We start from the raw sequence: 27738 nt of genomic DNA on the forward strand, positions 1-27738 counted from the left end.
TTTGTTGTGAAAAAGGATTTCCTCAGTGTGAATTTCGCATTTTATCAATGTTAAACATCTTGAAGGAGGTCTTTTAGAAACTGCAATATCAGAGAAAAGATTGAAAAATGTGCAGGATGTCATGACGGCAAGAGAATCTTCTTGAAAATGACTGCATAGTATGGAGTGTCCAGAATGATCCTGAATGATAAACTTTCCACAAGGCATTCAAAAGGGAAATCACTGGTAAGCTTGTACTACGTAAACTTGTGAACCGGAGGATCGTGAATCAAGCCAAAACTGGATTTCTTATCCTTAAGTCCGAGCTCCAGGATTGGATCAAAAATATGGTGAAAATGAGAAGATGCAGACAACCTTCACTAAAAATCTCCCTGGAAAGTGCTAAAAAGTGGTCCTGATGGTTGGGTTCTGGTAAGAAGTGGATGTCAGAGAGTGTTTCTTCGAGTACAACGTAATCAATTAGAAAAATTCAAATTTATGATATTTTTTTGGGTTTTATTTTCCGGCCGATGCCTGCTACACTCCTGGCCGATATCTTCCTCATCTGCTTTTATATGGCCGATGCAATATGCGCAGTGCATGATTGCAATTTTACCATTTTTTTAACTAATTTCTCTAAATAGTAAGAAATCAAATGTTGATATATAGATAAATGTAATACTGAAGTTCCAATTGGCATATTTTAGAATGTCAAAAACTGGTTTAGATCATTTATTTTAAGCGAATTATGGAGTATTTTTCTTAACTGGCCGATACATACTACCCTTACCTTATGAACAATTTGGAAAAAAATATCACCTGAAAACTTTTAATAGTGGGAAAAGTTACTACATTGTAAAATAATTCCTAGCACATAATTTTTGAACAGAGTTGGAAATCATAATTTAATACTAAACACATAAATGAATAGGGGGAAGTGGGGCACCTTTGAAAGTGAGACACCTTTGAAATTAGGATTTTTCACCTATTTTTAAATAAATTTGAGCCTTATCATGATATAATTTAGCTACACAAAGAGATTGAGAAGTTAAATTGCATTATGATATGGCTCAGTTACACTTAAACATAGAAGAAAAATCCCAATTTCAAAAGTGCCCCACTTTCAAAGGTGACCCACTTCCCCCTACAATAAGTATTAAGTTTAATTAGACACGAAGCTGTAAAGATTTAGAAGAGATAATCAAAGATTTGTTATTGTGAAATTAAATTATTATATTTACAAAAAAAATATTATTTCCATTTTGAAACACTTAAACTTAAAATAAAATAATGGTTGTTATTTTGACAGCTGGCAAATTCTGACGTATGTCAAAGTACCACATATTCTATAATATCACTCATGTCATATATGGTCATAAATAGCCAAAACGACAAACTAAATTTCTGTTTTGGCTTTAAATAAATCTGAATCAATATAATGCTAACAAATTGACAAGAATCTAAAGGCCATAAGATTAATTTGATATTAATATATTCTATCGGACGAAAATATTCCAACTCTGTCCAAAAATATTTGTTCTCGCGTGTTTAACTATGACATTTATGTGTCCATTTCTGCAGATCCTTTCGGTGGAAATTTAATAATTCAGGAGAAACACTGGATGTCGGCAGAGAAAGGCACCAACGGAATGGCTCAATGCGCAGCATTCTGCAGTATACTCCAGTAACTGATCAGGTACTTGAATAATTGATCAAGCAATTTAGCACGGTGATTGTATCCAAAAATCCAACAATTTCTTTTGGCTTGCACTAAACACCGTGAGAACTATACTGCATTGTATGTTTAAATTTCGCTTCCATTTACTTTTTCTTCAGGATTATGGAACACTCTCATGTTGGGGACAAAATGAAGTGGGTGTTCAACAAAATCCCTGTCTCTTCCAGATCGTCCTCGCAGGTTTGTGTTGCAGATTCAAATTCCATAACATATCCATGTGGTTACATTGCGCAAATAATAATCCTTCATGGAGCCATAAATTGATGGGAAAGGGGAAATAGTGGAGATGTCTGGCAAAATATCCCAAATATGTTTCAAGAGAGTTAAACTGTGGCACACTTTGGCCCTCCATAACATTTATCTCTGGCATTGTGCTCCAATTTAATTATAATCATTATTTATTTACTCCGGTGCTCATAAAGTAGCATTTTCCTAAAATAAACCTTCTAAATTGGACGAAAATGCGGTTTTTCAGGAACCTTTCATTATACTCTTAAACTGAGTAATTAAGCAAAAGGTCGACCCTGTGACACATGTCACATGTGATTGTGACAGATACTTCTGACATATGTAAATATTAATTATTTAAAATAGGTGTTATGTAAAAGATGAAAAGAATTTGGCAATATAGGGGAATGGTGTAGTTCAGGCAACCGATTTTTTAATACTCTTTTTCTAATCGTTTATGAACGGTATCAAACTGTTTTTCAGCTAGTTTCTCTTGGACATTGGATATTCAAAAATATAGAGAGAAGCTTTCAGGCTTCGCTTAAGTCACACATTTGCTGGAAAAAACTAAGGTCAGATTCATTAAAGGAATATGGGAAAAATATAGAGTGTTCGGAGGCAGAGTGTGTACGAAGCCTGGAAGCTTGCCCCTACTGCGCAAATTCTAATGTTATTTACATATTATCCAAAAGTTTGGCATTTCCACAAATCATGGATAGCTAATATGCCCCATCTTCCCATAAAAAGAAAATTAAATGAGAAAGAAATTTTGTATTTGATTATAATTCTAAATTCTCCTTATTAATTATTATTAGGGTAAGTGTGCAAAATTCCGGTCATCTTGCAATTTCGGCCACCTTTTTTGTTCCTCGAATTTCCACGAACTTTTCGATTTTACGTACTCTAGAGATTATAAAATGCAAAAGGATAACAAAAAATGTAGCTTCGACAAAGGAGATGACGTGAAAAAGATATTGGAAGAATTCCCGAAGGGCAAAGAACTATGAGAATGAAGGTGGCCGAAATAGGGCACCAATGCTATGTCTATACTTTTATTCATTTTAAAATGTATTAAGAATGATTTAGAGTAAATAAAAACGATAAACTCTTTACAAGGTTCCAAGCAACACTCTTTAAGAAGAAAGAATTGAAAAAAAAAATCAATTTGAATTTAAAATATTACATTTCAAAATTGAGACTTTGACGCTTGCATGCAACTATGCCGAAATTTAGCACACTTACCCTAATAAAAAAAATTAAAAATAATAGTTTTCCAAAAGTTTATGATTTTTCATAGGCCAAAAGTCTCTTGACACTCTTGAGAAAATTAGTCAAAACGGTAAAATATGTAGAACCAACATCATGTCATCCACTTATATTTGTTTTTTGATAATTACTGCAATGTATAATGTCTAAGTTTATAATGAAAAGTTAAAAACTTTTCGAAAGCAATTATTTTAATATGAAAAAAGTTATGTTTACACATAAATAACATCAACGAATTGCAAACAACTGATTTGTAAAAGTAAAAATTTTAAAAAGTAATTTTTTTCTATTATTTTTTCCACTTGATTTCCGGATTTGTCAAGAAACTTTTGGCCGACGGTTTATGTTTGATACCCGTACAGCTAAAAAATTTTGTTACATCTCTTTCAATTTTTAAGCATAACATTTTGCATTACAACTTCTTAATTTTCCCAATAATGTGGGTGGATATTGAAAAATTAAATGAGGTTATAAATTATAAAGATTTTTCTTCTCCTTCTTTATTTCCTGGATAGAGTAAGTCAACAAAATAGGTTCAAATAAAAAGGGCTTAGATGAAATTAGACCAAAGAAATGGAAATTCATATTAAAAAGGCGTAGATATAAACAATTATTTCATTAAAAATTGTCTCAAATTATTAAAAAATAATCATTATACTAGTTTGGCCGTTGTCATGAGTAACAGCCAAGCCAGTAGAGTGGAGTCATGACTAATGGACGTTATGCACTTATGATCAGCTTGCAAAATTTTTAAATTTTTACATAAAACAGATTTCGAAAAATAATAAAATAAATAATCAATTTATAATGTGTATAGCAATTTTATGATTTTTGAAAAACTTGTTTTAAATAAGTACTTAGATTTATTGCAAGATGTGCATAAGTTTATTACGTGTAATCGCCTTGGTTTAATCGAGTTTCCCGAAGAAGCTGCAGAAGCCCTATATTTTATAACTTGGATAAAGCGGTCTTCAGACTAGAGGTTTAGCCCACTTCCCGAAGGTCCCATAATCCTAAATAGCAAGCAATTTTATTGCGTTTTTAGGAGCCTAATAGGTCATTCATCTTTAATAATCCAATCCTAAGTTAAATTTTTCAAAAAGTCTTACTTGATAAGAATTTAGAGCAGTAAAGCCAGATGGCTAAGTCCTAGGTCTGAAGGCCATATAATAATCTAAAAGAGGATTAGAAAAGGCTAGGATTAGGATTAGAAAGTAAAGGCCAGATATTTAGTACCAAATTTCTGACCATAGGGCGAATTAGGGACCTTTGAATGGGGATATCTTTGAAACTTAGCTTTTTTCCCTATTTTTAAATAAAACTGGGCCTTGTTATGATATAATTTAGTTCAACAAACCAATTGCGAAGCTAAATGACATCATGATAAAGCCCAATTCCATAGAAATAGGAGTAAAAACCTTATTTTTGCAGCCTGCTCAATTCAAAGGTGCTCCACTATCCTAGTGTAATAATTTTCTGCCGATTCTGAAAATCGAACACTAATCACTTTGTTCAGAATTTTCCTAACACGGTAACTTATCAGAACCACAAAGCACTCTCGGGTTGATCGGTAACTTGACAACCTGATAATTTCCCCGTAAAATATGTTTCACTAATTTTTTCAATTTTTCACGAGTTTAATCCTTTAAGGACGATTGGGTCACCGATGACCAAAAAAACAAAATTTTTTTTACGGTCATATTAAGTTATGTTCTGCTCTAAAAAGTAAGAAAAAATATTTTTTCGGACCTCGGATTTTTTACTCCTCGTCCTTAAAGGGTTAAACGAGCTCACGGTCAATTTAAATATATAGAACCGATGTCATGAAGAATCTCTTTTTGATTTCTCACCAAGGATAGGTCTGCCATCCCCTGTCAGAAATTGCACAATTACTAATCAAACAACCCATTCTGTGGAAATCCAATGTATTCCCGGCTACGACGGGGGCCTTCCGCAAGTCTTCGTTTTGGAATTAGTCTCTACGAGAACAGGAAAACTGAGGTGAATCAAAGTTCCTTCAAAGTCAATCCAATTTCAATCCTTTCACATTGGATTTCTTCCTTTAAATTTCAGGTATAACATCACAAATACTGATGAGCCCATTTTCATTATTGAGTCTCTGGAGAATCTGATTTCCTTTGACTCCTTGAACGATCATTCGCTAAAGGTGATTGTATTTGCTGTGAATCAAAAGGGTAGAAGTCCCGGAGTCATTCTTAAGGATTTCCCCTTTGGCAACGAACTAGAGAATCGCTCAGGTAAGTCAATGTGGAGGCAAGATATACCAGGCAATTGCAGTATTTGGTGAATTTCACAGTGGCATCCTTTGACACGTCCTTCCATCTGTCACCAATTGTATTTGGCACCCTGCTCACCCTCCTTGTACTATGCTGTGTCATCGTTGGTCGAATGTACACTGCCAAAAGATCCCACAGCAACGACACACTCAGCAGTTCCAAACAATCCAGCACGTTACTCTGCAAACAGGATCCATCAAAGGTAAAGGTAATTCAATCTTCTAGCCTTCATTCTCCCCATCCATTATCCTCCCCTCGCCACCCATCCTTTTCCAGCCCCCCCCCCCAAACTGTTTATATCGTGTTTTCACCATCAAACTTCATGTGTAGCGACTCCATATCCATACCACATATTGTGTTCCTTATTGGAACATTTTCCAAAGTGTCCACCAAAGAGACTCACAGAATTGTCGCAATTTTGCACAAAACACCTTTTAATTACTTCCTGTACCGACGTAACATAGTGAAATTTAAATTCATCCCCTGGAAAATGTCCGTTCGAAAGAGACCGAGGAAATTCCTCGTTACGCTTAAGGAAATCAGTTTACAGAGCTGGAAGAGGAAATTCTATTGCAGAAATGACACTGTTAAAGTTAATCTTAACTTTCATGGCGACACTTCATATTCTCTCTGAAATGCAACATCTCCTGAGAATGTTGATGAAAAATTGGATTTCTTAGACGCAAAGTCAAAATTTAGATTGCATTTATCTACCAAGGTATTCTTAATCAGTTATTCTTTCAACAGAAATCTTTTTTCTAGAAAAATTCTAAATTCTCGTTGATGGAATCTTACAAATTAATTTGGTCGTATTGACAGCTGTTCATTATAATTAATAAAATGTTAAATAGAGGACATTGGAGATGTTTGAGACCTTACTTATTTATATACATATTCTACTTCCCAGCAAAATTACCAATTGGTGGGATTGGACATTCCCTTCCAATCCCACCAATTACAAAGCAAATCTTTCTAGTCATAAATCCTGACTACATCTGTTTAGGGGTACCATATTCTTTAATGTAAATAATTCCCAAAATCAGAACTAGGGAAAAACTTTGTAGTATCCCACAGAAATTAGGTACAAGTTTTAAGATTTTTTACCACACAACCCGAATCAATTATACCACTATGTCGAAAAATCTGACTTATTAAGTTCGTAATCCCACCTCACAAAATTCCTGGAAATCCTGGGACTTTCCTCTACAGGGAAATCAAAATTTTGGTGCAAATTTTACAAAGCTGCCCCGGTTTTCTCAGCTACGTACTAAATTTGTCCACCTACGTACACCTTATTTTCACAGTAAATACTACACCCGGATACATGAATTTTCGAATTAGGGCTTAGATGGAACTTTCATCTACTTGCTTTAATAATGTGTAATAGGTATCATGCGTTTTAAAATCATTTTATGAAGTTTTTCCAAAAGATATTTTTGTTGTACTTGAAAAATCATTTTTTACTGACGATGCAGACGATCAATTAGGAGTGATCATAAAAGAATTTGATCTACTGTAATCATAGGATTTTTTTAACCACCTCCACTCGATCTTACAGAACACGTCTTAAGCACAACTAATTCTAAAAATTCCCAGCTACATATTTAAAGTTAAATGTGGAAAATTTCATTTGAAATGAAGGAAAATTGGATGAGAAATGCTCAAAATGTAGTGAATTGGCAATGAAAGAATCACACAAACCAGATTTAGGCTTAATGTTTGATTTAACAAACACTGAGAAAAACCGGGTGTGTGATTAACTTTTTTTCCTCATAAATTTAACACTTTTTAGGTGTAAAAATATATCAACATTTTTTAATGTTAAATTTACAAATTTTTAAGGGTAAAATTAACATGGAAAAGGATAACTTTAACCCCTAATACGCCTAAAAAGCATAATACAGTGCCCGCTTTGTAATCCGGATGATTGGGAGACAAAATGACAGATGTCCGCTTCGTAATCCAGATTTTTTTTTTTTGAATTTGTTCAACGTCTCGCAAATATAATACAAATTTCTTTTTGTAGAAATAGAATAAAAGTTTTAAAAAAGATTAAAATGACATAATTAGAGAATTCTATGCTATTATACTTCATTTATTAAACAAAAACATCAAAGAATAATTCATTTTCATTGCTGAGAACCCTGAACACACATGTATACATAACCTCAAAATTATTTTAAATGTAACCGTCGATAACTCGTCCGGATTACGGTGATCCGGATTAGAGAGCGGGCACTGTATTTACACCGATTTCGGATCAATACTGCAGAGTAAAATAAACATTTCCGGAATGTTATTTTAACTTTTTCGGATTTGTCTCAATGTAGGCGAAACAAAAACATCTGATGAAGTCTCATTTTTTCGTGAAGAATGTTTAATATATTGCTAAGTTTAGTGAATCCATCAATAAGGCAAATATTTCAGAGCGGTTCCCACTGTGTGATCCAATTACCTCAATGATAACCTCAAAGCCGGCGGTCAACAGTTTTGACCGATAATTTTCCAAAGCTGCAAAAGTCCATTTTCCCGAGCTGCCATTATAGTAAATATTTGTGAATTTTCAACAAAAACAGCCCCCTTTGAGCAAAACATTTTTACGCAAATATTAACCATGATAAAACCTCTATAACTTATCATAGTAGTTTTTCCGAAAAGATATTTGAGGTGTGACAAAATACATGAAATATTACGTACAGTAGGGTGAAAGGAACGTCTGTTCGACAGGGAACCCCTATTGACACTCTCATCAAAACATTGAAATTTATTTAATATAAATTGTTTATATCTAGTGAAATTCATGTAATCCGACCTGCTTTCCTTTAACCTACCCTTTTCTAGAACTGTTCTGCGAATTTAAGAAGGTTTTAAAAAGGTTTAAGCAATTTCAATTGTCGACGTGGAGAAATTTCAAGATTCTTATGAAAAAGTGTAAGAAAGAAGCTTTTACAAAAATAATTTTTTTTCTATTTTTTTTTAATAAAATGAACGTATATCTGTTGCATAACAGTCAAAAAATAACTAAATTTTAATTTAATACACAATTTGCATCAATTTATTTTAATTAAAATGAATTTAATTACAGTGTCAATAAACCGAGACAAAATCGTCGATTTCAACGTCTATTGTCAGGTACAGATTGCCGACTTTTGTATCAGCTTGATAGATGAAGAAGAATAAGAAGAATGAATAAAAGTAAACAAAGTTGCTGCATTTTTGTGAAAGAAATAGTGAAATTACTAACAAGTTAAGTGTTTGTGCGCAAAAAAGACTAAGAATGTTTGTTGGTGAGTTGCCACTGGTGATATTTTTATAGTAGAACTTCCTTCAGCTCTAGCACTGCACAAATCTAATGCGTGACAAAAATTTCGACTGCACCAGAGATGCCCCAATGGAAAGAGTATTGTCTATAAGCTGTTGAGAGAGAATTCTTAAGGAGAGTGTCAAGTTTTATAAATCTAAAAGCTGCCCATTGCATCCTGTAAGGAATACAATGTAAGATTATGAGGATAGAGAAGTTTATCATCACGAGAATGGCTGCTGTGGAGGGACATAAGATTTACAGAAATCTCTGTGAGGAAGAGTTTCTTACGGAAGGACGGGGCATTCTGGATGGAGATTTAATAGATTCCCTGATTGGCAGTCCCCCAGATGGAGTCATCCAGTGCAATAAGGAAGTTTTCAGCCAAAATCTCAATCAAAGGTGTAAAGAAAAAGTGTCCAATAGGTGTTCAAATTTCGTGTGTCAATAGATACCGAAAGTGTCAATAGATATGGCATTTAGTCATGATCTTAAAAAATACAGTTTTTTTTAGTTTTTCAAACATTTTGAGAAAAGTGAATGATACTGAACGGTAGTCAAATTAATAAGTTGATATAAGTTAATATTTAAACACAAAAAAATTTAATACAATAGAAGATATCAGTCAGGAAAGTTACGAAAGTTCTTAAAGTGTCAATAGACGTTCCTTTGACCCTAATTAAAATTAGAGTTTTAGGCTAATTTTTTATTGTCACTTTCTTGCATCTTGGAAAAAAGGCCAAGGCTTCCATTTTTTTTTTTCAGGAAATGTGAGATTTTGGACAAGCTATTAAAATATATAGCAATGGGTTGGATTTATTTAGTAAAATACAATAAATGGACTTTTACGAAACTGCAAAGGTTTCCCCTAATCAATTTCTCCCAATTAGACCATGAATTATGTTTAATTCAAGATTATAGAAATGTCTAATAGCTTAGGCCATTTAAAATTAGAATTACTTCATATGATAAAATATTGACATGATTTCCTCGCAATGTGTAGATAGCTTTAAGCGAAGTGTAGTCAAAGTATACCCCGTGAGTAAATACTCTAAAATGAGAAATTTAAAAATAATAGCCACTGATTATTATCATTAATGTTTTGGAAAAAAATAAGTGATATCAGTGATCAGTTATTATCTGATCAGAAACTATACATGTAGTTACGAATTATTTTTAGAATTCGGACAGACTTTAATTGGTTTCACAATATCAATTCTATTTCTATAAATTTCTTGGAACTCTATACTATTTTCACCAGTTTCAACCAATTATACTAGTAACGAACTGTTAATTGATGACGATGATAATGGATTATCTAATTTCTCCTTCCATACATTATATTCATGATTTGGGAAAACAATAATCGAATTTTGATCAAAAATTTAATTCTAAGAAAATTCGATATTCGATACTATTTTGGACTATTTTTCCAATTTAAAACAATTCCAAATCAATACATAATAAGTATAGCGAAGGGTCACAAGAGAACACAACTAAAAATAGGGATTAAAATGTTCGAACACTGAAAAAAATCCGAAAAAGTTTAAATAACATTCCTGAAATGTCAATTTTACCCTTCAGTATTGATCCAAAATCGGTGTAAATATTATGCTTTTTAGGTGTATTAGGGGTTAAAAGTACCCTTTTTCAAGTTAATTTTACACTTAATATGGTGTAAAATTAACATTAAAAAAATGTTGATATATTTTTACACCTAAAAAGTGTTAAAGTTATGAAGAAAAAAAGTTAATCGCACCCCCGTTTTTTCTCAGTGTCTACTTATAAATCAATTCAATCAAAAAATAATTGTTTCTAGATTGCTCTATGAAAGTCCCAAGTGTTAAATGAAACAAATATCTTGCTTAAATTCTTTGCCGAAAGAGAAATCTTGAAAATCAGAGAGAATTAGGAGGGTTATAGTAGAACTCCCTTCTAAGTGGTAGAATATCCGAAAGAGCAAGTCTTTTCCCATCAAGCTCGGAAACTGGGGAAGAGTGACATGTGGGGTTAACATTGTATTTGCCCTATTCTCTGGTATATGGGAATTTTCATAGAGATTTTCCGTTCTGCAGAAGACAGCCAAGTCGAATCTCCGGTGGCAGCACAGTGATTCAGGGGTCAAAGAACAGGTGATAAGTGGAAGTTCGGGGCGAGATGGCGACCATGCAGGTGGACTGGCCACAGAGTCATACGATTTGGGTGACGATGAGAGAGATCCCGATGTCATTCCCAGCCAATATGGTATATTTTCTGGCACAATGGACCAACAGAAGTCCGGAAGTTAAAGGAATTCATTCTACTTTTCTTTTTTCTTTCTTACAGTTCCTGGCGAAATGGAAAATTGCCTGGCGACAGAATGGAATCACCAAGATTCTATATTTGTAAGTATTTTCTCACTTATAGACATTTTTGCAATTTCCTTTCCAATTCACGATTTTTGGCGATATTTTTACAATGCATTTGTGATAATAAAGAAATATTTACCATCAATGATATGCAAAATAAGTATTTACACAACATGGCAAAATGAGTAAACGTTGTACACTTTCACAATAAGTACAGAAAATGCAATCAATCTACATGTGACCTTAACTTCTACAAATTCAGCAGTTTTAGAAAGTTTCGCAAATCGAATGTAAGAAGTTTCTTAATAGTAAATATTGTGGTACTGTTTGTTTTTTTTAGGAATCCTCTTTCTAAGTGAGTGAATTCCAATGATGTGGAAAAATGTCCCAAAAATGTGTAAAGATAAAGTAATGACAATTGATTTGCAACATTTTAATAAACCAAAAATAATAATAAGCTTACAAAAGGCATGTAATGCATCTAAAATGTAAATTAGGGGAAAGGCTCATAATTTTGGACAGTTTCTTATTTTGGACACTTTGAGGATAAAATTGGACACTATAAATAAATTGATTAAAGTTATGGAATTTTATTCCAATATTTGATGAATAATGAATTCTATCTAAATATTTGTTCTTTTTGGAAGATTTTAGCACTAAATAAGTTAAATTTTGAATATGATTTGAGTTGATGCTTTGTTGAAAATTCAGTGTGAGCAATTGCTTACGAGAAATATGACAGAACTTTGTGTTTACTTCAGTCTTATTTAGCTGTGATGAAGTACTAACAATGTTTCTTCGCTTTTTTGAGTGATATTATTGAATATTCATTGAATATTGTGTTGATTCACGTTAATAGTAATTTGTACATTTGACCTGAAGTGAGATTTGCCTTGTGAATTAGATTTTTCGTGTGAAAAATGGGAATTTTTTAGAGGCATTCACTAGTGAGGTGATACTCCTTATTTTGGACAAGCCTTTTTCTCTCGAAATTTCGTGAAGTTTTAGCCTTTCTAGACATGCATAATTATTTTTTCTTATACGGGATGAGGTTGTCAGTCCCATGCTCGTGGAATCAAGTGCAGTGAAGCTCACTGGCTGCAATCCGAACACCGTTAACGCCAGAAAAATTCCTGGTGACCTAAAGAGGATTCGAACCCGGGACACTTGCATCATAAAGCGAGTGCTCTACCACTTGACCCATTAAGTGCCCTTTCTAAACATATAACCCGTAAAAATAAACTCAATTGGAAATGGTTAATTGAATTATAAAATTAAAGGAGAATTCTAAAACAGTCATAGGTAAAGCCAGAAAGTATCCCTCAATATTGACTAAAAGTTTTCCTTCTCTGTTGTGATTGATACACTCGAAGACCGACTTCTTAGACGCGTAAACAGCTGATGCCAAAAGGGCATTGTAACGTAAAGCGACCATTGATGAGAATAAAAACACAACAATAATTAAGTGAATTCTCTTTACTAATTCAATCCACTTTGTCGATTTCAATCAGTTAACAGAAGCAATAACAGCCAGTGGACGACTATGTAGCATTGCTTAGGATGTCGATTTCGTGGTGGAGTGATGAAGAGTTCGGGTGGAGACTTCAGTTGCGCGTCGATGTTCTTGCTGGGTTGTACTTGGTATTATTGGTATGTTTCCGCTGCTGTTGAGTGGGCTAATGAATTATTCAGACTGAACTGCTGTTCCCCACTGCAAATTGCTTTTTCCACAATAATCATTGTATTTGGAGTCAGGGGAGTTTGTGTCAAGTCCGTGGCAGCAATCGATACCAAAAAAAAACATGAGATCTTATGCATTTATTTATGACATATTTGCTGGTCAATTTGATTGAAGAAATTCCCCTGTCTCTGGTGGAGAAAGTGCCTTTATGTATTTTTTAACAATTCTCACATGAAGTGACACAAATAAATATTTATTCTTTTACCCATTCGTTATTTTATTGTTTCAGTCACCTCTTTGGTTTCAATAGACCTTGACTTTACAGTTTTTTTTTATAATGCTCGAATTCTATAGATAACTAGAGTGCTGTATTATGATCCCGGAATTTATTGATACTTCAAAATATTCAATGTTTAAATTTTCAAGGAGAAAATGTTGAAATTATTTTCCGAAAGTGACGTTTGCTGAAACTAACGTTGTTGAAATTTAAAAAAAAAGGAATAAGAAATTTAGGAAAGCAAAAGATGTTGCCCTAATAGGATACACTACCTCACCGGAGAGACGCTCACAAAGTATATACTTTTTTACGCGAAATACAAGATCTAGCTGGGAAATTTTACCCGAAATTTAAAGATTGATTCACTAATAACATAAACAGAAACAATCTTTAATAAAAACTAATCAATTTTCATGAAAAACACGGAAGGAAAACCTTCTGTACTTCACCACAAATCAGAAGACTGCTAGAAACACAATCGATCTGTCATATTTTTTGTAAGACTCTTTCCACACTGAGTTATTTTTACAACGCAATTTAATTTCAAATAATACCTAAAATTTAACGGTCTTTGTGTTAATGCATTCTAAAATGAATAAATATTTAAAAACAAAATGTCTATTCGAAGATAACATACATAATTTTAATTAATTTATTTGCATGACCGAAATTACACTCAAAGTGGCCAAAATTAGAAGCTGGCCGAAATTTGGCACACTTCCCCTATCTCTAGTGTTTTCCAATCCTTGAAAAACGGTTTAGAGATTGCTTAGGTCGACCAGTTCGTCTATACTCACCAATGACTAGTATTTCCCTAAAACGTACGTATGCTGCCGGCTTAGTGGTGTGATCAGACCAGCCTACGAACCAAAATTGATAAAACTCATTTAAGGTGAAGTGTGGCACCTTTGAAATTGGGATACCATTTTTTAAATAAAATTGAGCTTTATCGTGATATAATTTAGCTGCACAAACAGACTGAAAAGCTAAATTAAATTATGATATGGCTCAGTTTCACTTAAACATGGGAGAAAAACCCCAATTTCAAAGGTGCCCCACTTCCCCCTATCATTTATTTGAAATGTCTACGAAGCACTTTAAAGTTTATATATATCCCTAAGAGCAATTAATCTGTCGTGAAAGCATTTTTCCCAAAATTTTCTAGTAATAGAGGGAGGTGGGGCTACACTCAGAATGGCTTTGTCGCATATTTCTAAATTAAGTTGGGACCTACTCCATCACTTAATTTAGATCCCTAATTGTTTTGTCTCTAAATTAAATTACGTTAAAGCCCAGCTTCATTTTACGAGAAAAATAGCGCTTTCACTGTAACCCCAGCTCAATACGACCTCACCTTCCCCTATATACAAAGAAAGATAACTTTCTGCCATGACGAATCTCATCTTCACAATGTTTTACCCCATGGGTTATACCAATAAACAATTTTATTCATACAAAGAAAAGACTACGTTTTCGAGACTCAAAATTTAATTCACGTATTCGAGCTTTCAGCGAAGTGTTGTTCTTTTGGCTACTCCTTTTTTTATTACAGATCCCGCTTCCATTGAAAGAGAACAGTTGGTATTACAAAGGCGAATTGAGTCAAAGAATTTCATCATCAATCTCTCAAGAATTGCGACTTTTATGAGAAATATCCCAGTCGCAGTCATCTATCAAAAGTCAATTAGACGTTATTCTGTTTTCTGTTCCTGGCAATTTACCATCTCTATATCCTCTCTTTCTCTCTTTACGTCTCCTTTTCCCTATAATCTTCGTAACGTAGAAGTTTTTTTCTTATTTATTTGTCACTTTTTTAACATTTTTAATTAAATAGAAAAAAACCGTAGAAAATCAGAGGATTTTACTCAGATTTTGAATAAAAGAGGAATGGTCAGTTTCGGACAACTAAAGTTTTGTTTGCCAGATGTTTCTGAACTATTTACTGAATATGAGACGCTCAGAGCAAAAAAAAAACTCTAAGTCGTATGCATTTCCCTATTAAAATAGCGTTTTGGTCTGAGCTCCTCATATTCAAGTTGTATAAATCCAGTTTTTCTCTTATGTATTGGATATATGAAAATATACAACGCATTTCCTATATAGGGTAAAGTGGTACAAGTTGGACAGTAGTACAAATTGGACAATGGTACACAATTTGGACAGGGCTTTTTGTCTTGATAAATTTAGTACTTCATTTTTATTTGTATATGTTTAATGCTTTAGTTTTATAATTTGGTTCCTTATGCTTAAAAACAAATTTTGTACTGTATTTATCAAGAAAAAAGCCATATCCAACTTGTACCGGCGAATTGTCCAAATTGTAACACTAATTCAAAATTATATCACTTTACCATAATTGTTATCCCAAAATTTTCTATCTATAAAAGTTTTGCATGCATGAAACTAGACTACACTCTCCTACTACTTCAAATATATGTCACAAATTGCAGTATTAAAGATATGATACTGTGAATCCATGTGAGCGCAAAACATTTAGTTTGGATCCGACTTCAGAATATTAAAATCTTGGCATGACCACCTGACCTCTTGAACTCCTGACTTCAATCCAATTGAGAATATTTGGGGGATTCGTTTTTGCCATATTTTCGCCGATATTTACTAATAAACTTACGTTTTGGAGTTAAAATCTGCAATTTTGGATACCTGGAACAAGCCTGAAGATAAGTTCATCGAAAATTTAATCGATAGTATGCCTAATCACATTCTTGAAATACTTCATAAAAACTTTGGAATCACTAATTTTAAAGATTTGCATAAAAATTATCTCGAATAATAACATTACAAAAGAATTTATTGACATTATCGTAGTTTTACGATCAAAAACGCATAAAATTGATATTTTCTCAATTCAAATTTAAGAAAGATGTTTCAATGTCAAAAAATTATCATAAATAGGATCCAATAAAAGTATTTTGTGAAAAAAAATTAAATAAAAAATATATATAGAAGAAAATGTGATTATTGACAAGTGACCTTATGGTTTTGATACACTGGAAAACCATAAAAATCAGCATTTCTTCAATGGGAATATTTAATAAAATTAATTTTTATTAAGTATTATTTAATAAAAATTACAATAATCTATTGTCAATTAATTCAATTTAAAGTATTTTGCAGAAAAAATTTAAATAAAACGAATACAGAAAAAAATTTTGAGTTCTGTAAAGTGACTTTATGGTAATGATACGCACTTTAGTATAACAAGTACCATATTTAAATTTATTTGAATAATAATAAATATATAATATTTTAATAAATAAATGAATTGAATGGAACAATGCTGATTTTAAAAATCCATTAAATCTTAATGAAAATTTTTTAAATAAACTTTCAATTACAAAAGAAATTCCAATTTAATCTGAATATCAATTGTGTGAGGAAAATTTTACCAAAGCCTTTCAATTTTACAGCTCGAACTCCACGGAGAGAGCAGTATATATAATCCCTCGATTTTTTCAACCCCCAAAATTTCCACCTTCCGCGCATTTATCAGTTTGGGATCGTTGGAAAGATCTTGGAATTTCCTATAAAACTGGACCAGTTCCAATCGGTTTTGAATCGATAATGAATCGATTCATAACCGATAAATAATTTTTTATGCGAAATTCAATTAAATTATTCCTGGGGTGTATTTTGGGGAATATTTTGAGTGATTTATAAATCAGTTCAATTCGATTGTAAACCGGTAATGAACCGGTTATTTGCCGATAAGCAAGTTTTGTTCGAATATAATTTTTATTACTCTTCAAACTATTTTGTGAAATCTATTGAGTGATTTATGAATCGATTCAAATCGATTTAGTACCGGTAACCGGTAAATGATGTGAAAGTACTTTTGAGGCATATCATCTAATTCACGAGTTCGAGCATTTCGCAAAGCCTGGGACGCTTTGCCACATCTTTTATTTACATTAAAACAAAAATCATTAATTCTTAATAATTTTCCACATTTTTATAAGTATATAATACACTAGTCAAATTATAAAGAGTATTTCTATTTTTTATTGATTTCTTTAGTCTATTTTGTAAATTTTCATATTATTATTCTATAATTTCATTAAAAAAAAAACAAAAATTCCAATAATTTTTATGCAGTTGTTCTGGATTTCGATATTATTTGCATAAGTTCTAAAAGTTAGGTCACTTTTCTAGTTTCCCCGAGCTAAAGACTTCAAATTTAAGGATCTGTACAATAACAACTCTATAATAACATGAGAATTTATGTAAAGAGTAATAAAGATAGGGGAATATTAAATTTTAAATTTAAAAACTTAACAGTTGTACTTCTTTTAAAAGATTTTAGATCTTAAATGTTTTTCGTTAATAATATCGTAGTAAAAAGAAAAAAAGTACTATATTATAAACACTGACTTAATTCAGTTCTACTTTATTTTTCTCAAATGGAAGAAAATTTTTCTAAAATTGCTTGAACTGTAGCAAACAGGGTTACACACAAATTGATTGCCGAAGCAATATGTATTGCTCTATTTACGTAGCAATTAATTAGTTATTCTACTAATAAAAAATCTTAGATTTTGTGAATTTATCTTGTCAAATAAATAAATTTTGCTTATTCATCTCGCCGACAAAACTTTCACTTCTTAGAGTATCTTTTACAAATAGAATAGTGGTAAAGTTGCAATTTTCATTCGTGGATTGGGTCGTACAACCAAGTCTATCATTGCAATGAATATTAAATAAGTTCAGCGATAAATCTATCATTTGTGCAATATTGTAGAAATATTTCGAGATATATTGACAAAGAGGATTCTTATAAGACAAAGTAGAAACTTTATCAACTTTTTCCCATTCCAAATTATATGTTTTTGAAACTTTTCCTTTTTCAGAATGAAAAATTCCCAAAGCATGACAATCGTCCAAAGGATCTTCTGCTAAAGCCACTATCATCCACGGACTTTCAATTGATTGCCCCAACAAATAGCAATTATTTGCAACATCAACATCAACACGACATTGTGCCAAATGGTGATTTGGATATAAATGTGCATGCAATTAAAAGTATGCTGATGACAACACGAGTACCAGAAAGTTGTGTCTGAAAACTTTCATCACAGAAAGAAGCTCTGAAACCACATTCGCATAAAAAACACCTCAGATAATAAATTCACAGAGGAACTTGAAAGACAACTATAAAACTAAGAAATGAAAAAAAAGAACTTATATAAACAACAAATAGAACAATTTTATGGTACTCAATATACATACTAATTTTATATTTACAAAAAAAATGAAGAAAAAACAAGTGCTATAAGCACAAAATGTGACTATTTGTACCTTCTTTGAACATATTGTATTTAAAAACAAATGAACAGTGTAAAGTTTTAGGCATTAAACGATTTTAAAGTGTAAGCTGAAGAAAACGAAACATATTGCCATACATCATCAAATGTATTAACTTGAGAGCTGAGATTAATACGAGGGAAATATCTAGATAATGATAACTTATGTATTTTTTTTAAATATTTGTTTCGATGAGATACCATGCCAAAAAAATTATTATTGTCAAAAAAATGTTTTTATAGATAAAATAAAAATATGTTGGGTTGTTTAAAAAATTATTTAATAAAGATATTATACCAATGAAAAGTCGGTTGGATCAACAATTAGGCTATCTCTATTTCCTTTGTATCTGGATTTGTTGCAAACGACTGAGCAGTGGTGCGTCAAACGCAGATAGCCCAGTTGCTGATCCAAACGACGACATGTATCTTTAACGAAAAATAAGAAGAAGCTAATAATAAAAGTTACATCTACGAAATCTTTCACTGCCTCAAAACTTAAGGTTTTAAAGTTTTGTACGAAAAAATGGTTCGATCTGTTAAATATCCAAACGCATTGAAAACTTAAAATTTTATTTATAACAATCAAAAAAATCATTTGTTGAAAGTTTTCAACTCTGGGAGGAAGTTATAGAATTTTCTTTAAGATTTTTCCCTGAAAAATTGACTCTAAACAGGAAGGATCTTTTTCGAATCCATTATTCTGTCAAATGCAAGTTCCATATTGGTTGACATTTTGCAGTTGTCAGTAGCATAATGACATTTTTGAAGATTTAAATAATTTATATTGGGAAAAATAAATGAGCACTAAAAAGTTAAAACTGATCAGTAAAAAAAATAAATTGTATCAGAAAATAATTTGAAATTATCAGGAAAAATAATTAATTTGTTCGGTAAAAAGCAAAAACTTGATCTGTATTATTAAATTTAAAATAAGCAGCAAAAACATCAAATCGATCATTAGAAAAAATCGAATTGATCAGTAAAAAATCAAAAAGTGATAAATAAAGAATTAAAAATTAGCAATAAAAAATAAATTGTGGTCAGTAAAAAATAAAAATTTCTTGTCAAAAAATTAGAAAAAGTCACTGACCAATTCTATTTTGTTATTTTTAAAGACTACATTTTATTTTTTATTTATTTATTCCCAGTACCACTTTTTAATTTTTTACTGACCAAATGAATTGGATTGTGGCAAACTCGAACGATATTTATACATAAATAATGCAAATTTCTTTTAATAATTCTTAAATTGTATGTAACATATTATCGTTATTAATAAGGAAAATTGAATGAGAAATGCATAAAAGTATCTGAAAAACTTTAAAGTTGATTTTCTCGGAAACTATGTGGAATAGAGGCCTGAAACTTTAGATCCATTTAGAGCCATTTGTAGGCTTGAAGTGTGCAAAATTTCACCAGTTTCCGAGATAATCGACTTCAAAGATTTTCAGACACTTTCAAGCATTTCTCATACAATTTTCCTTATTAATAACGATAATATGTTGCATACAGTTTAAGAATTATTAAACGAAATTTGCAATATTTATGTATAAATATCGTTCGAGTTTGCCACAATCCAAATTTGCAATGAAGGAATCGCACCTCTATAAGCTGATCTAGGCTCATCACTGGCTTTAATTTTTTCTAACATTTTTAAGCTTTATTTTTTTAAGCTTTTGCTGCCTTTTTTTCAATTTTTTACTGACCCTTTTTTATTTTTTACTGAATATTTAGAATTTTTACTGACAAAATTGAATATCTTTATTGTTCAGTTTTAATATTTTACTCAGTTTTAATTTTTTGCTGACAGCTATTTTTTATTGATCAAATTTTATTTTTCCTGTCCATGTTTTGTTTTTTTTTACTGTTCACTTTAATTTTTAATGACCGGTTTTAATACAATACTGCTCTTTTTCTATTTTTTACTACCTTTTTTTAAATTTTTACTTCGCTTTTTTTATTTTCTATTGACCATTTTTTAACTTTTTACTGACTATTTCGAATTTTTTGCTGACCAAATATTTTTTTACTATTATTTTATGCCATTTACATTCATTGGTTTATGTTTCTCGAGCACTACTTTTCATTTGCCCGTATGCTTTATACCGGCCTAGAGGTCAAACGATAAAAGATATCTAATTCGGGGTTGTGAAGACCCTCCCTTTTATTATTTTAATAGTTCGCGATTTTTTTTCCTTTTTCCTAAGCCCTTTGAAACCATATAACTCAGAATTATTTTAAAAATGGATTTAATTCAGTCCAATTTATTCGTATCGTCGTGTAAAACTCTTTAAGCGAAACGAACTCATTAATACTGCACTGAGTGAGAGAAATCCGAAAAAGTTAAAAAAAAACATTCCTGAAATGTTAATTTTACCCTGCAGTATTGATCCGAAAACGGTGTAAATATTACCCTTTTTAGAATTATTATGGGTTAAAGTTACCATTCTTTCATGTTGATTTTACCCTTAAAAAGTATAAAATTAATATTAAAAAATGTTGATATATTTTCACACCCAGAAAGTGTTAAAGTAATGACGAAGAAAACTTAATCGCAGCCTCTTTTTTTCTCAATGTGTGCTTTACATACACTGAGAAAAAAGAGGGTGCGATTAACTTTTTTTCCTTATAACTTTAACACTCTTTAGATGTAAAAATATATCAATATTTTTTAATGTTAATTTTACACCATTTTAAGTGTAAAATTAACATGAAAAAGGATAACTTTAACCCCTAATAAACCTAAAAAGCATAATATTAACACCGATTTCGGATCAATAATTCAGGCTAAAATTAACATTTCCGGAATGTTATTTTAACTTTTTCGGATTTCTCTCAGTGTAGTAATGCAATAACCTATAACTCTTTGAAGTGAAACGGTTTGTTGATAAAATGACACAAAAATGTCTATTCTATAACCGTTTATACTCTGAAATTCTAAATAAAGCAAAATTAAGAAAATTATACCCAAGAAACAAAATAAAGTCAGCTTAATGCCCAGCGCACAATAACTTTTGTTTGTAAACATGTTTTCAAAATTTCTCATGAGAATGAGCGAGATGACTAGATCTAGATCTCACTCACTCTCATTGAAATGTCAAAAACATGTTTACAAAACAAAAATTATTGTGCGTTGGGCATAACGTTATTACTATCGTATAGTCAAAGTAATTTTTTGGGCATTTGTGCATCATGCTTTCAATTACGTATTAATCAGGTAAGAGATTAGTTAGAGTTCAGGAGTGTCCCAATTTATTTAAATGATGTGCAGATAAAGTTTTCGTCACCTTCATTTTGTACACTAATAGCCAAATTTTGCTACTCGAGCAGTTATTACACATTTAGATAAACATTTATAGAACAATAAAATGTTTTGGGTCTAAGACATCCATTTCATTTCTTATTGAAGGTTTCACTATCTTTTTCTTTATAAAAATCCTCATCTTTCCTCCCAAGTGTTGAAAAATTTCTGCAAGTTCTTCCAAAATTGTGAACGGTTTTAATATCACATAAAAACATATCTTTTAAAAAAACCACAATCAATGTAAAATAAGCGTTTTCATTTGAAGTATATATCATCTCGGAGAGAGGTTGTGATAGCTTTATTAATTGTTAAGATATCAAAAACATCCACAATATTTCTTGAATGCTTCCTTGTCTAGATATTTTGTCTCTCGAATCAAAGGAAAAAAATGTGTAAATACAATTCTTATATTAATTAGCAAATAATTTTTACTGTAACCGCGTTATAATCAATGTGAACTGAAGCTCTTATAGGCTTATTTCTTACGAAAAAAAATATTCCAAGAAACACAGGAATGTTTTAAAATAAAAAGAAAATGAAGATACATTCAGAAAAGAGAAAAATTTAAAAAGAAATGGAGTTATTAATGAGCTGTGGATCTATTTTCTGAGCGGAAATTGTGTTGCCTCCACAATAAACATGTTCCCCTTGGCCAATCTCCACTGTTGCTGGACATGTTCGATGCCATGGGAAATGGTATTAATTCTCGTTGGGGTTCTCTGGATATATTTTGGCGGACGCTGTGGTTGGGTATTGGTGTTGTGCCAAAATAAGCCAATTGTAAGATAATAAACTAATTCTGCACCGCTAAGCAGTGAACAGCCGAGAAAGAGACCAGCAATTCCACCAAATGCAACTAAAGAGTATTAGTTGGACTTTATGTCGAATTGATCAATAAATTATGCAAACTCACCCATTAAATCCAACCATCCAAATGTCACGTCAGTCCTATACCTCAGCATAGTCGAAGATTTAAAATTAATATCCAGAGCCACTGAATCATTACCAGTCTCCCTATAACCACAAAATTTCACAGATAAAAAAATACTGAAAAAATCCAAATCTATTTGACATTAATTAAAACTTTTCATTCTACTTGTATTAATTTTCTGCAGTTAATTATATTGACCGCATTTGATAAGCTCTATCAATGTATAACATTTAGATCAAGCCTTAATCAAAAGTTAAAAAAATCTTATTGACATTATTAAAATATTTACAATTTTAAAGGGACCATTTAAATGGGGGTATCTTTTTTTTAATCTCACTTTATCGTCAGAGAGCTTTAACCCTTTAACGACGAGACACTTTTTACGGATTAAAAATCAACAATAAAAATTAAACTGAGAAACATAATCAATTATAAGTTTCACATCTAACCTTGGAAAGTCCAACAGAGTCATTCGGTGTATTTTGTGTTTCTATGAACGATAGGTACAGAAATAGCCCAAAAATTTAAGTAATTTTTCTGACAATACCAATGAATAATATTTTTCGCTTTAATGAAAAATATTACGTATGAGTATTGTAGTTTTTATTTCCAAAAGGGTTTTGTTTAAAAATAATTAGAAGTATCAAAAATAAATAAAATTAATTATGTATTTGAGAATTTAAAAATTCGCCATTTTTGAGCTTAAATGTTTATTTATACATAGCAAATAGCCAGAGACTTGCAAAAAATATTCTAGATTCCTTCAACCTTCTACTTTACAATTATGTACACACATAAGAAAAAATAAGTTTAGGTAGTCAGGAAAAATTATTTTCTTTATGGGACACCGGTGTTTCTAATCGTCCTTAAAGGGTTAAGGGGCAGTTGGGTACCTTTGAATTCAGACGCCTAAAATAGATTTTTTATCTCCTATTTTTAAAAATAACAGAACCTTTATAATGTAATTCTGTTTTACAATTGGTTTGTGCAACTAAATAAAATCAGTTGTAAACACTGATTTTTAGGTCTACATCACTTTAACTTATGTCAATCATTTCTCTCTAACAGAGAACAAGTATTCCTGTGGTAACTGTAGTATACTGTTCTGGTCCTCTTAAGTCTAATTTAACTAAAAAATAACAGTGTTTACAACTACCCCATGTTTAGTACTGCCCCGGCTCTCGCTATTTCACAGTCAGGTTCAATTTGGTTTAAAAATAAGAGGAACAAGTTCTATTTTAAAGGTGCCCCAACTCAACTCAAAGCTGCCCCATTTTTCCTTACTTGTCATCCATAATCATCAAAATTGATTACATGAACATTTCCTTACTTTAAAAAGGGTCAGTGTAAGTTTTAATATAGCCATATAACAAAAACATAGAATTTTAATTAAAAAAAATTGGGCGAAGGCTTTCAGGCTTCACACATATTCTGCCTTCGAATAGCAAGAGCAAGCAGTATTTGTATTTTAATAGCAAGCATTAAGTCAAACATTTTCCGGAGAAAAATAGGTCAAATTCTCTAAATGAACTTAGGAAAAAAATAAAGTGTTCGAAGCCAGAGTATGTGCGAAGACTGAAAGCCTTTCCCTACTAAGTGAAGAAACTGCTGAAAAAGTATTTTCAAGATTTACTCACATTCCCAAATTCTCAAACAATTCCACACTGTAGTCTATTCTCGAGCACTCTGTCATGGATGAAAGAGAAGGTAGTTTGTGAGAAAATCATGATAAATATCTGGCATATTTGTTAGGTATGATTAAACCTGGCAAACAGGGACATATTATTCCCTCCTCATTTACATCGAAATACTCATTTTCAATTGGTGGTTTCTCGTAATTGAAAATATCTGCGGAGCATGGCAGGCAGGATGGTGGCATGTAATTAAAATGGAATGATAACAAATTAAAAGTAAACCACAGCATAAATTCAGTACTTGACTAACAGTTAAAGTTACGCAAATGCCTCATCATTTCATCTAAACTATTGGTTTATCGCACAATAAATATACTCGTATCTACAGCCCTCAATTTCGAAAAGAATTTAAAGTAATAGATTACGGGTGGAAATTTTAAAATCTTGCAAACTAATTAAGGTAAAGCCCCTGTAGACGACCGGTTCTTCAACTCGGTCAGTAGAATTATTTAACCAATTTTTAACGTATTACAGTTAATTCCAATGACATTTCATTAATTTGCATTATGTATAATAGAGTTGACCTGATAATATTAGATCCATTGGACCATATTGTAGCAAATATAACTAAATCGAATAAATAACCTCATTGGTCGAGTTGAGGAACCGGCCGACTACAGGGCCTTTACCTTAATTAAGATTTTGTCAGAAAATTGACTGACAATATTCCTTACAAGAAAACTCAACTGCACACTGCTGGCTCAAAAATCTAACAGTTTAGACGTTTAGAGGAAAGCGAACCTTCAGACGACTCAAGCTTCGAACACTTCGTATATCTCAGTTCTTTATGTATTATATTTTTAATGAATTTGATTCAATATTAGTTAGTCCAATGCCCTAAATTTTCTGAAAAGAAGCCATCTGTCAAATCCATTAAATTCATTAATTATTAATTCATTAAACCATTAATTGAGTTGTCCGAAGCTTGAGTCATCTAGGTTTGTACGTGATTGTACACTTTACCCCTACTACGTAGAAAATAGCTCAGGATAATAGAGACTCTTAACTGCTGGTACACTACAAAAAATTATGTCAGGGATTGGTCTCTACCTCAGTCTGCATATTAATGGACTAGCAGCCAAACGGTAAGAGATATTGACTTTGAATATATTTGTTTTATACAAAAAGGAACACACCAACTTGTGCGATTACTTATGTCAAACGCACAATAACTTTTGTTTGTAAACATATTTTCAAAATTTCCTATGAGAGAGAGCGAGATGACTAGATCTAGATCTCACTCACTCTCATTGAAATGTCAAAAAAATGTTTACTAAACAAAAGTTATTGTGCGTTGGGCATTAGAATTTCAATGTTTTAATAAAAATGAAAGCAGTACTAAATTTCAGTAATGGTTTTGTATTATTTTTGAAAATATATTGTAATATTGGTGGAATAACGAAAACGAAAAGAAATAAATTCTAACTTCCAACGTATAGGTGAGACTGGGGCAAAATTAGTCGGGTAGAATTACACAGTGGGATGTTATAGTTTGCTCTAAAAGTAATATTGAGTAAATTACTTTATTCAGAGCAAACACCGCTCCCCTATTCATTGAAATATTTATCGGTCTGATTCAAATATTTTTTCAAAAGTTGTTTGCGAAGAGAAATTTCATTTTCTGGCTAATTGTGCCCAGTCTCTCCTATACCTAAATTTTATCGAACACCATATGAGGTGCTCAGAGCAAAAAAACTCTAAGTCGTATGCATTTCCCTATTAAAATAGCGTTTTTTTGCTCTTAGCTTCTCATATATGTATATATATTTCTATTTGACAGCCTATTAGAAGCAAAATCTTTAGATAAAAATATTCAGTAGAATTTAAGAGGCTTTTGAGAACAATAAAATTAAACAAAAAATCTAATAATTATCTTTATTAAGAAAAACATGTAGGGGAAAGCTTTCCAACTTCACACACATTCTATGACATAGAACATTTAATATTTTTTCCCATATTCCTGAAATTAATTTGACCTAATGCCAATATATTTTAATAACTAGTATTAAGTCACTGATTTCCTGAAAAAAAAAATAAAGTCAAGTTCATTAAGGGGTTAGGGTAATTGGCCTAAAGCGAGACAGTTTGGAAAGTTGGACAAAGCAGTGTGGAATGTGAGACACCTTCTTAAAAACTTTATAATAAATCAATTGAATATTTCAATTTTTGATAAAAAGATTATTAAACCTAATTTTGTGATTATTTGAGAAGTTAAAAACGCAAAAGTTGTTATAAAACAATCAAAGGGTGACTTGCAAGAAGAATTTAAAAAAATGTATTGCATGCGTGATATTCATAACCTGCACACGGTAATTGTCATTTTCTCTGTTTCTTATAGAAGTTGCTAGGAAAATATCCAAGTGTTTTGTTTGATTTTTCGGCATAAGTTGTTTAATATTGTTAAGTCCGTAGTGAAAATCGAAGGACACACATCCATTTAAAAGGTGAATAAAAAATATTTGTGAAATATTACATTTAAAAAGGATAGAAAAGTGATTTAATTTCGTGTTGCATTCAAAACAAGTTTTATGAAATCTTGGACAAATTGATTTTGTGAATGAATTTGGTGGTTTTGTGCAGTGAAATCATGTTAACAAGGATGACAAAGATCCTTGAGTACCCAGAGAAATAGTTGCAACAGCAGTTAGCAGCTGATAAGGAGAAAATCTCCTGGAAAAGGCTGCAAAGATTTCCAGATTTCGAAGACCACTTTTTCTGACAGAGTGGATAGTAAATATAGCAAAAACTCCTGTAGAAAGACAAATAGGAAGCTCTACAGGACTCCCAAAGCAAGTGGAAAAGGATTTGGCTGGATGGGGAATTGAAATGTGCTAAAAATTGCATCCGCTTTTAAAAATATAAAATTTATAAAACTGCTGGACAGCGCGAGGCGTCTGTGAAATTTACAGAACCTCTTTTTGGTTGGACGTCCAGGAAATTCTTGGTAATTAGCGTTCCTCAACTGTTACCCGGACATAAAGGAGAGATTAGCATAACTATCAAATGTGCAAGTATACAGAGAAAACACTCAACATTTGATTTTCTACATATTTTGTATGATATTTTGTCATTAATATCACTATGTCCAACTTTCCAAAAGTTTTTGTCCAACTTTCCAAAATTTTGTCCATCTTTTCAAAATGTGTTATTTTTTAATTTCCGTGAATTTTCTGATTATTTGGTTGCAATATTTAATAAAAACTGTTAAGATTCTGTTAAAATATTTGTCAAAGAATCCCATGATACAAAAAATGGTAAAAAATAATTTATTTATTCAGTTTTAAAATGCATTTGAAATTGAATTTTTTCTTAAGTGTCTCGCTTTCCACCATTTACCCTACGTGGGTCTAAAAGACTGGAAAACACCATA

General features: G+C 31.6%; 2 protein-coding genes across 2 annotated transcripts in view; one reads left to right on the top strand and one right to left on the bottom strand.

The window, feature by feature from the left end:
- Positions 1 to 19232, top strand: part of LOC129805226 (nephrin-like) — a 164904-nt gene extending 145672 nt beyond the window's left edge. The window contains exons 13-20 of the mRNA XM_055852999.1: positions 1561 to 1675; positions 1816 to 1897; positions 5071 to 5212; positions 5285 to 5469; positions 5529 to 5710; positions 10885 to 11053; positions 11135 to 11193; positions 17984 to 19232. Coding sequence (XP_055708974.1) covers positions 1561 to 1675; positions 1816 to 1897; positions 5071 to 5212; positions 5285 to 5469; positions 5529 to 5710; positions 10885 to 11053; positions 11135 to 11193; positions 17984 to 18196 — 1147 coding nt within the window. The 3' untranslated portion in view covers positions 18197 to 19232. The remainder of the gene's footprint in view (positions 1 to 1560; positions 1676 to 1815; positions 1898 to 5070; positions 5213 to 5284; positions 5470 to 5528; positions 5711 to 10884; positions 11054 to 11134; positions 11194 to 17983) is intronic.
- A 759-nt stretch (positions 19233 to 19991) lies between these two features.
- Positions 19992 to 24598, bottom strand: LOC129805229 (uncharacterized). Its single transcript, XM_055853003.1, has 4 exons — positions 24439 to 24598; positions 24312 to 24360; positions 22657 to 22757; positions 19992 to 22599 (listed from the first exon to the last, which is right to left on the bottom strand). Exons 1-4 carry the CDS (start codon positions 24596 to 24598, stop codon positions 22343 to 22345), a joined length of 567 nt encoding a protein of 188 aa, XP_055708978.1. The 3' UTR covers positions 19992 to 22342.
- Positions 24599 to 27738: the final 3140 nt, after the last annotated feature.

The sequence above is a fragment of the Phlebotomus papatasi genome, chromosome 3, assembly GCF_024763615.1.
Source record: "Phlebotomus papatasi isolate M1 chromosome 3, Ppap_2.1, whole genome shotgun sequence".
Taxonomy (NCBI): Eukaryota; Metazoa; Arthropoda; class Insecta; order Diptera; family Psychodidae; genus Phlebotomus; species Phlebotomus papatasi.

Bases quoted from the DNA above. Each gene is read 5' to 3' on its own strand.
- LOC129805229 (XM_055853003.1), bottom strand. From the start codon at position 24,598: ATGCTGTGGTTTACTTTTAATTTGTTATCATTCCATTTTAATTACATG. The intron at 22,758-24,311 runs GTGAGTAAATCT...TTGTGGTTATAG, and splicing joins TTGTTTGAGAATTTGGGAAT to GGAGACTGGTAATGATTCAG. The intron at 22,600-22,656 runs GTGAGTTTGCAT...AATACTCTTTAG, and splicing joins TGGATGGTTGGATTTAATGG to TTGCATTTGGTGGAATTGCT.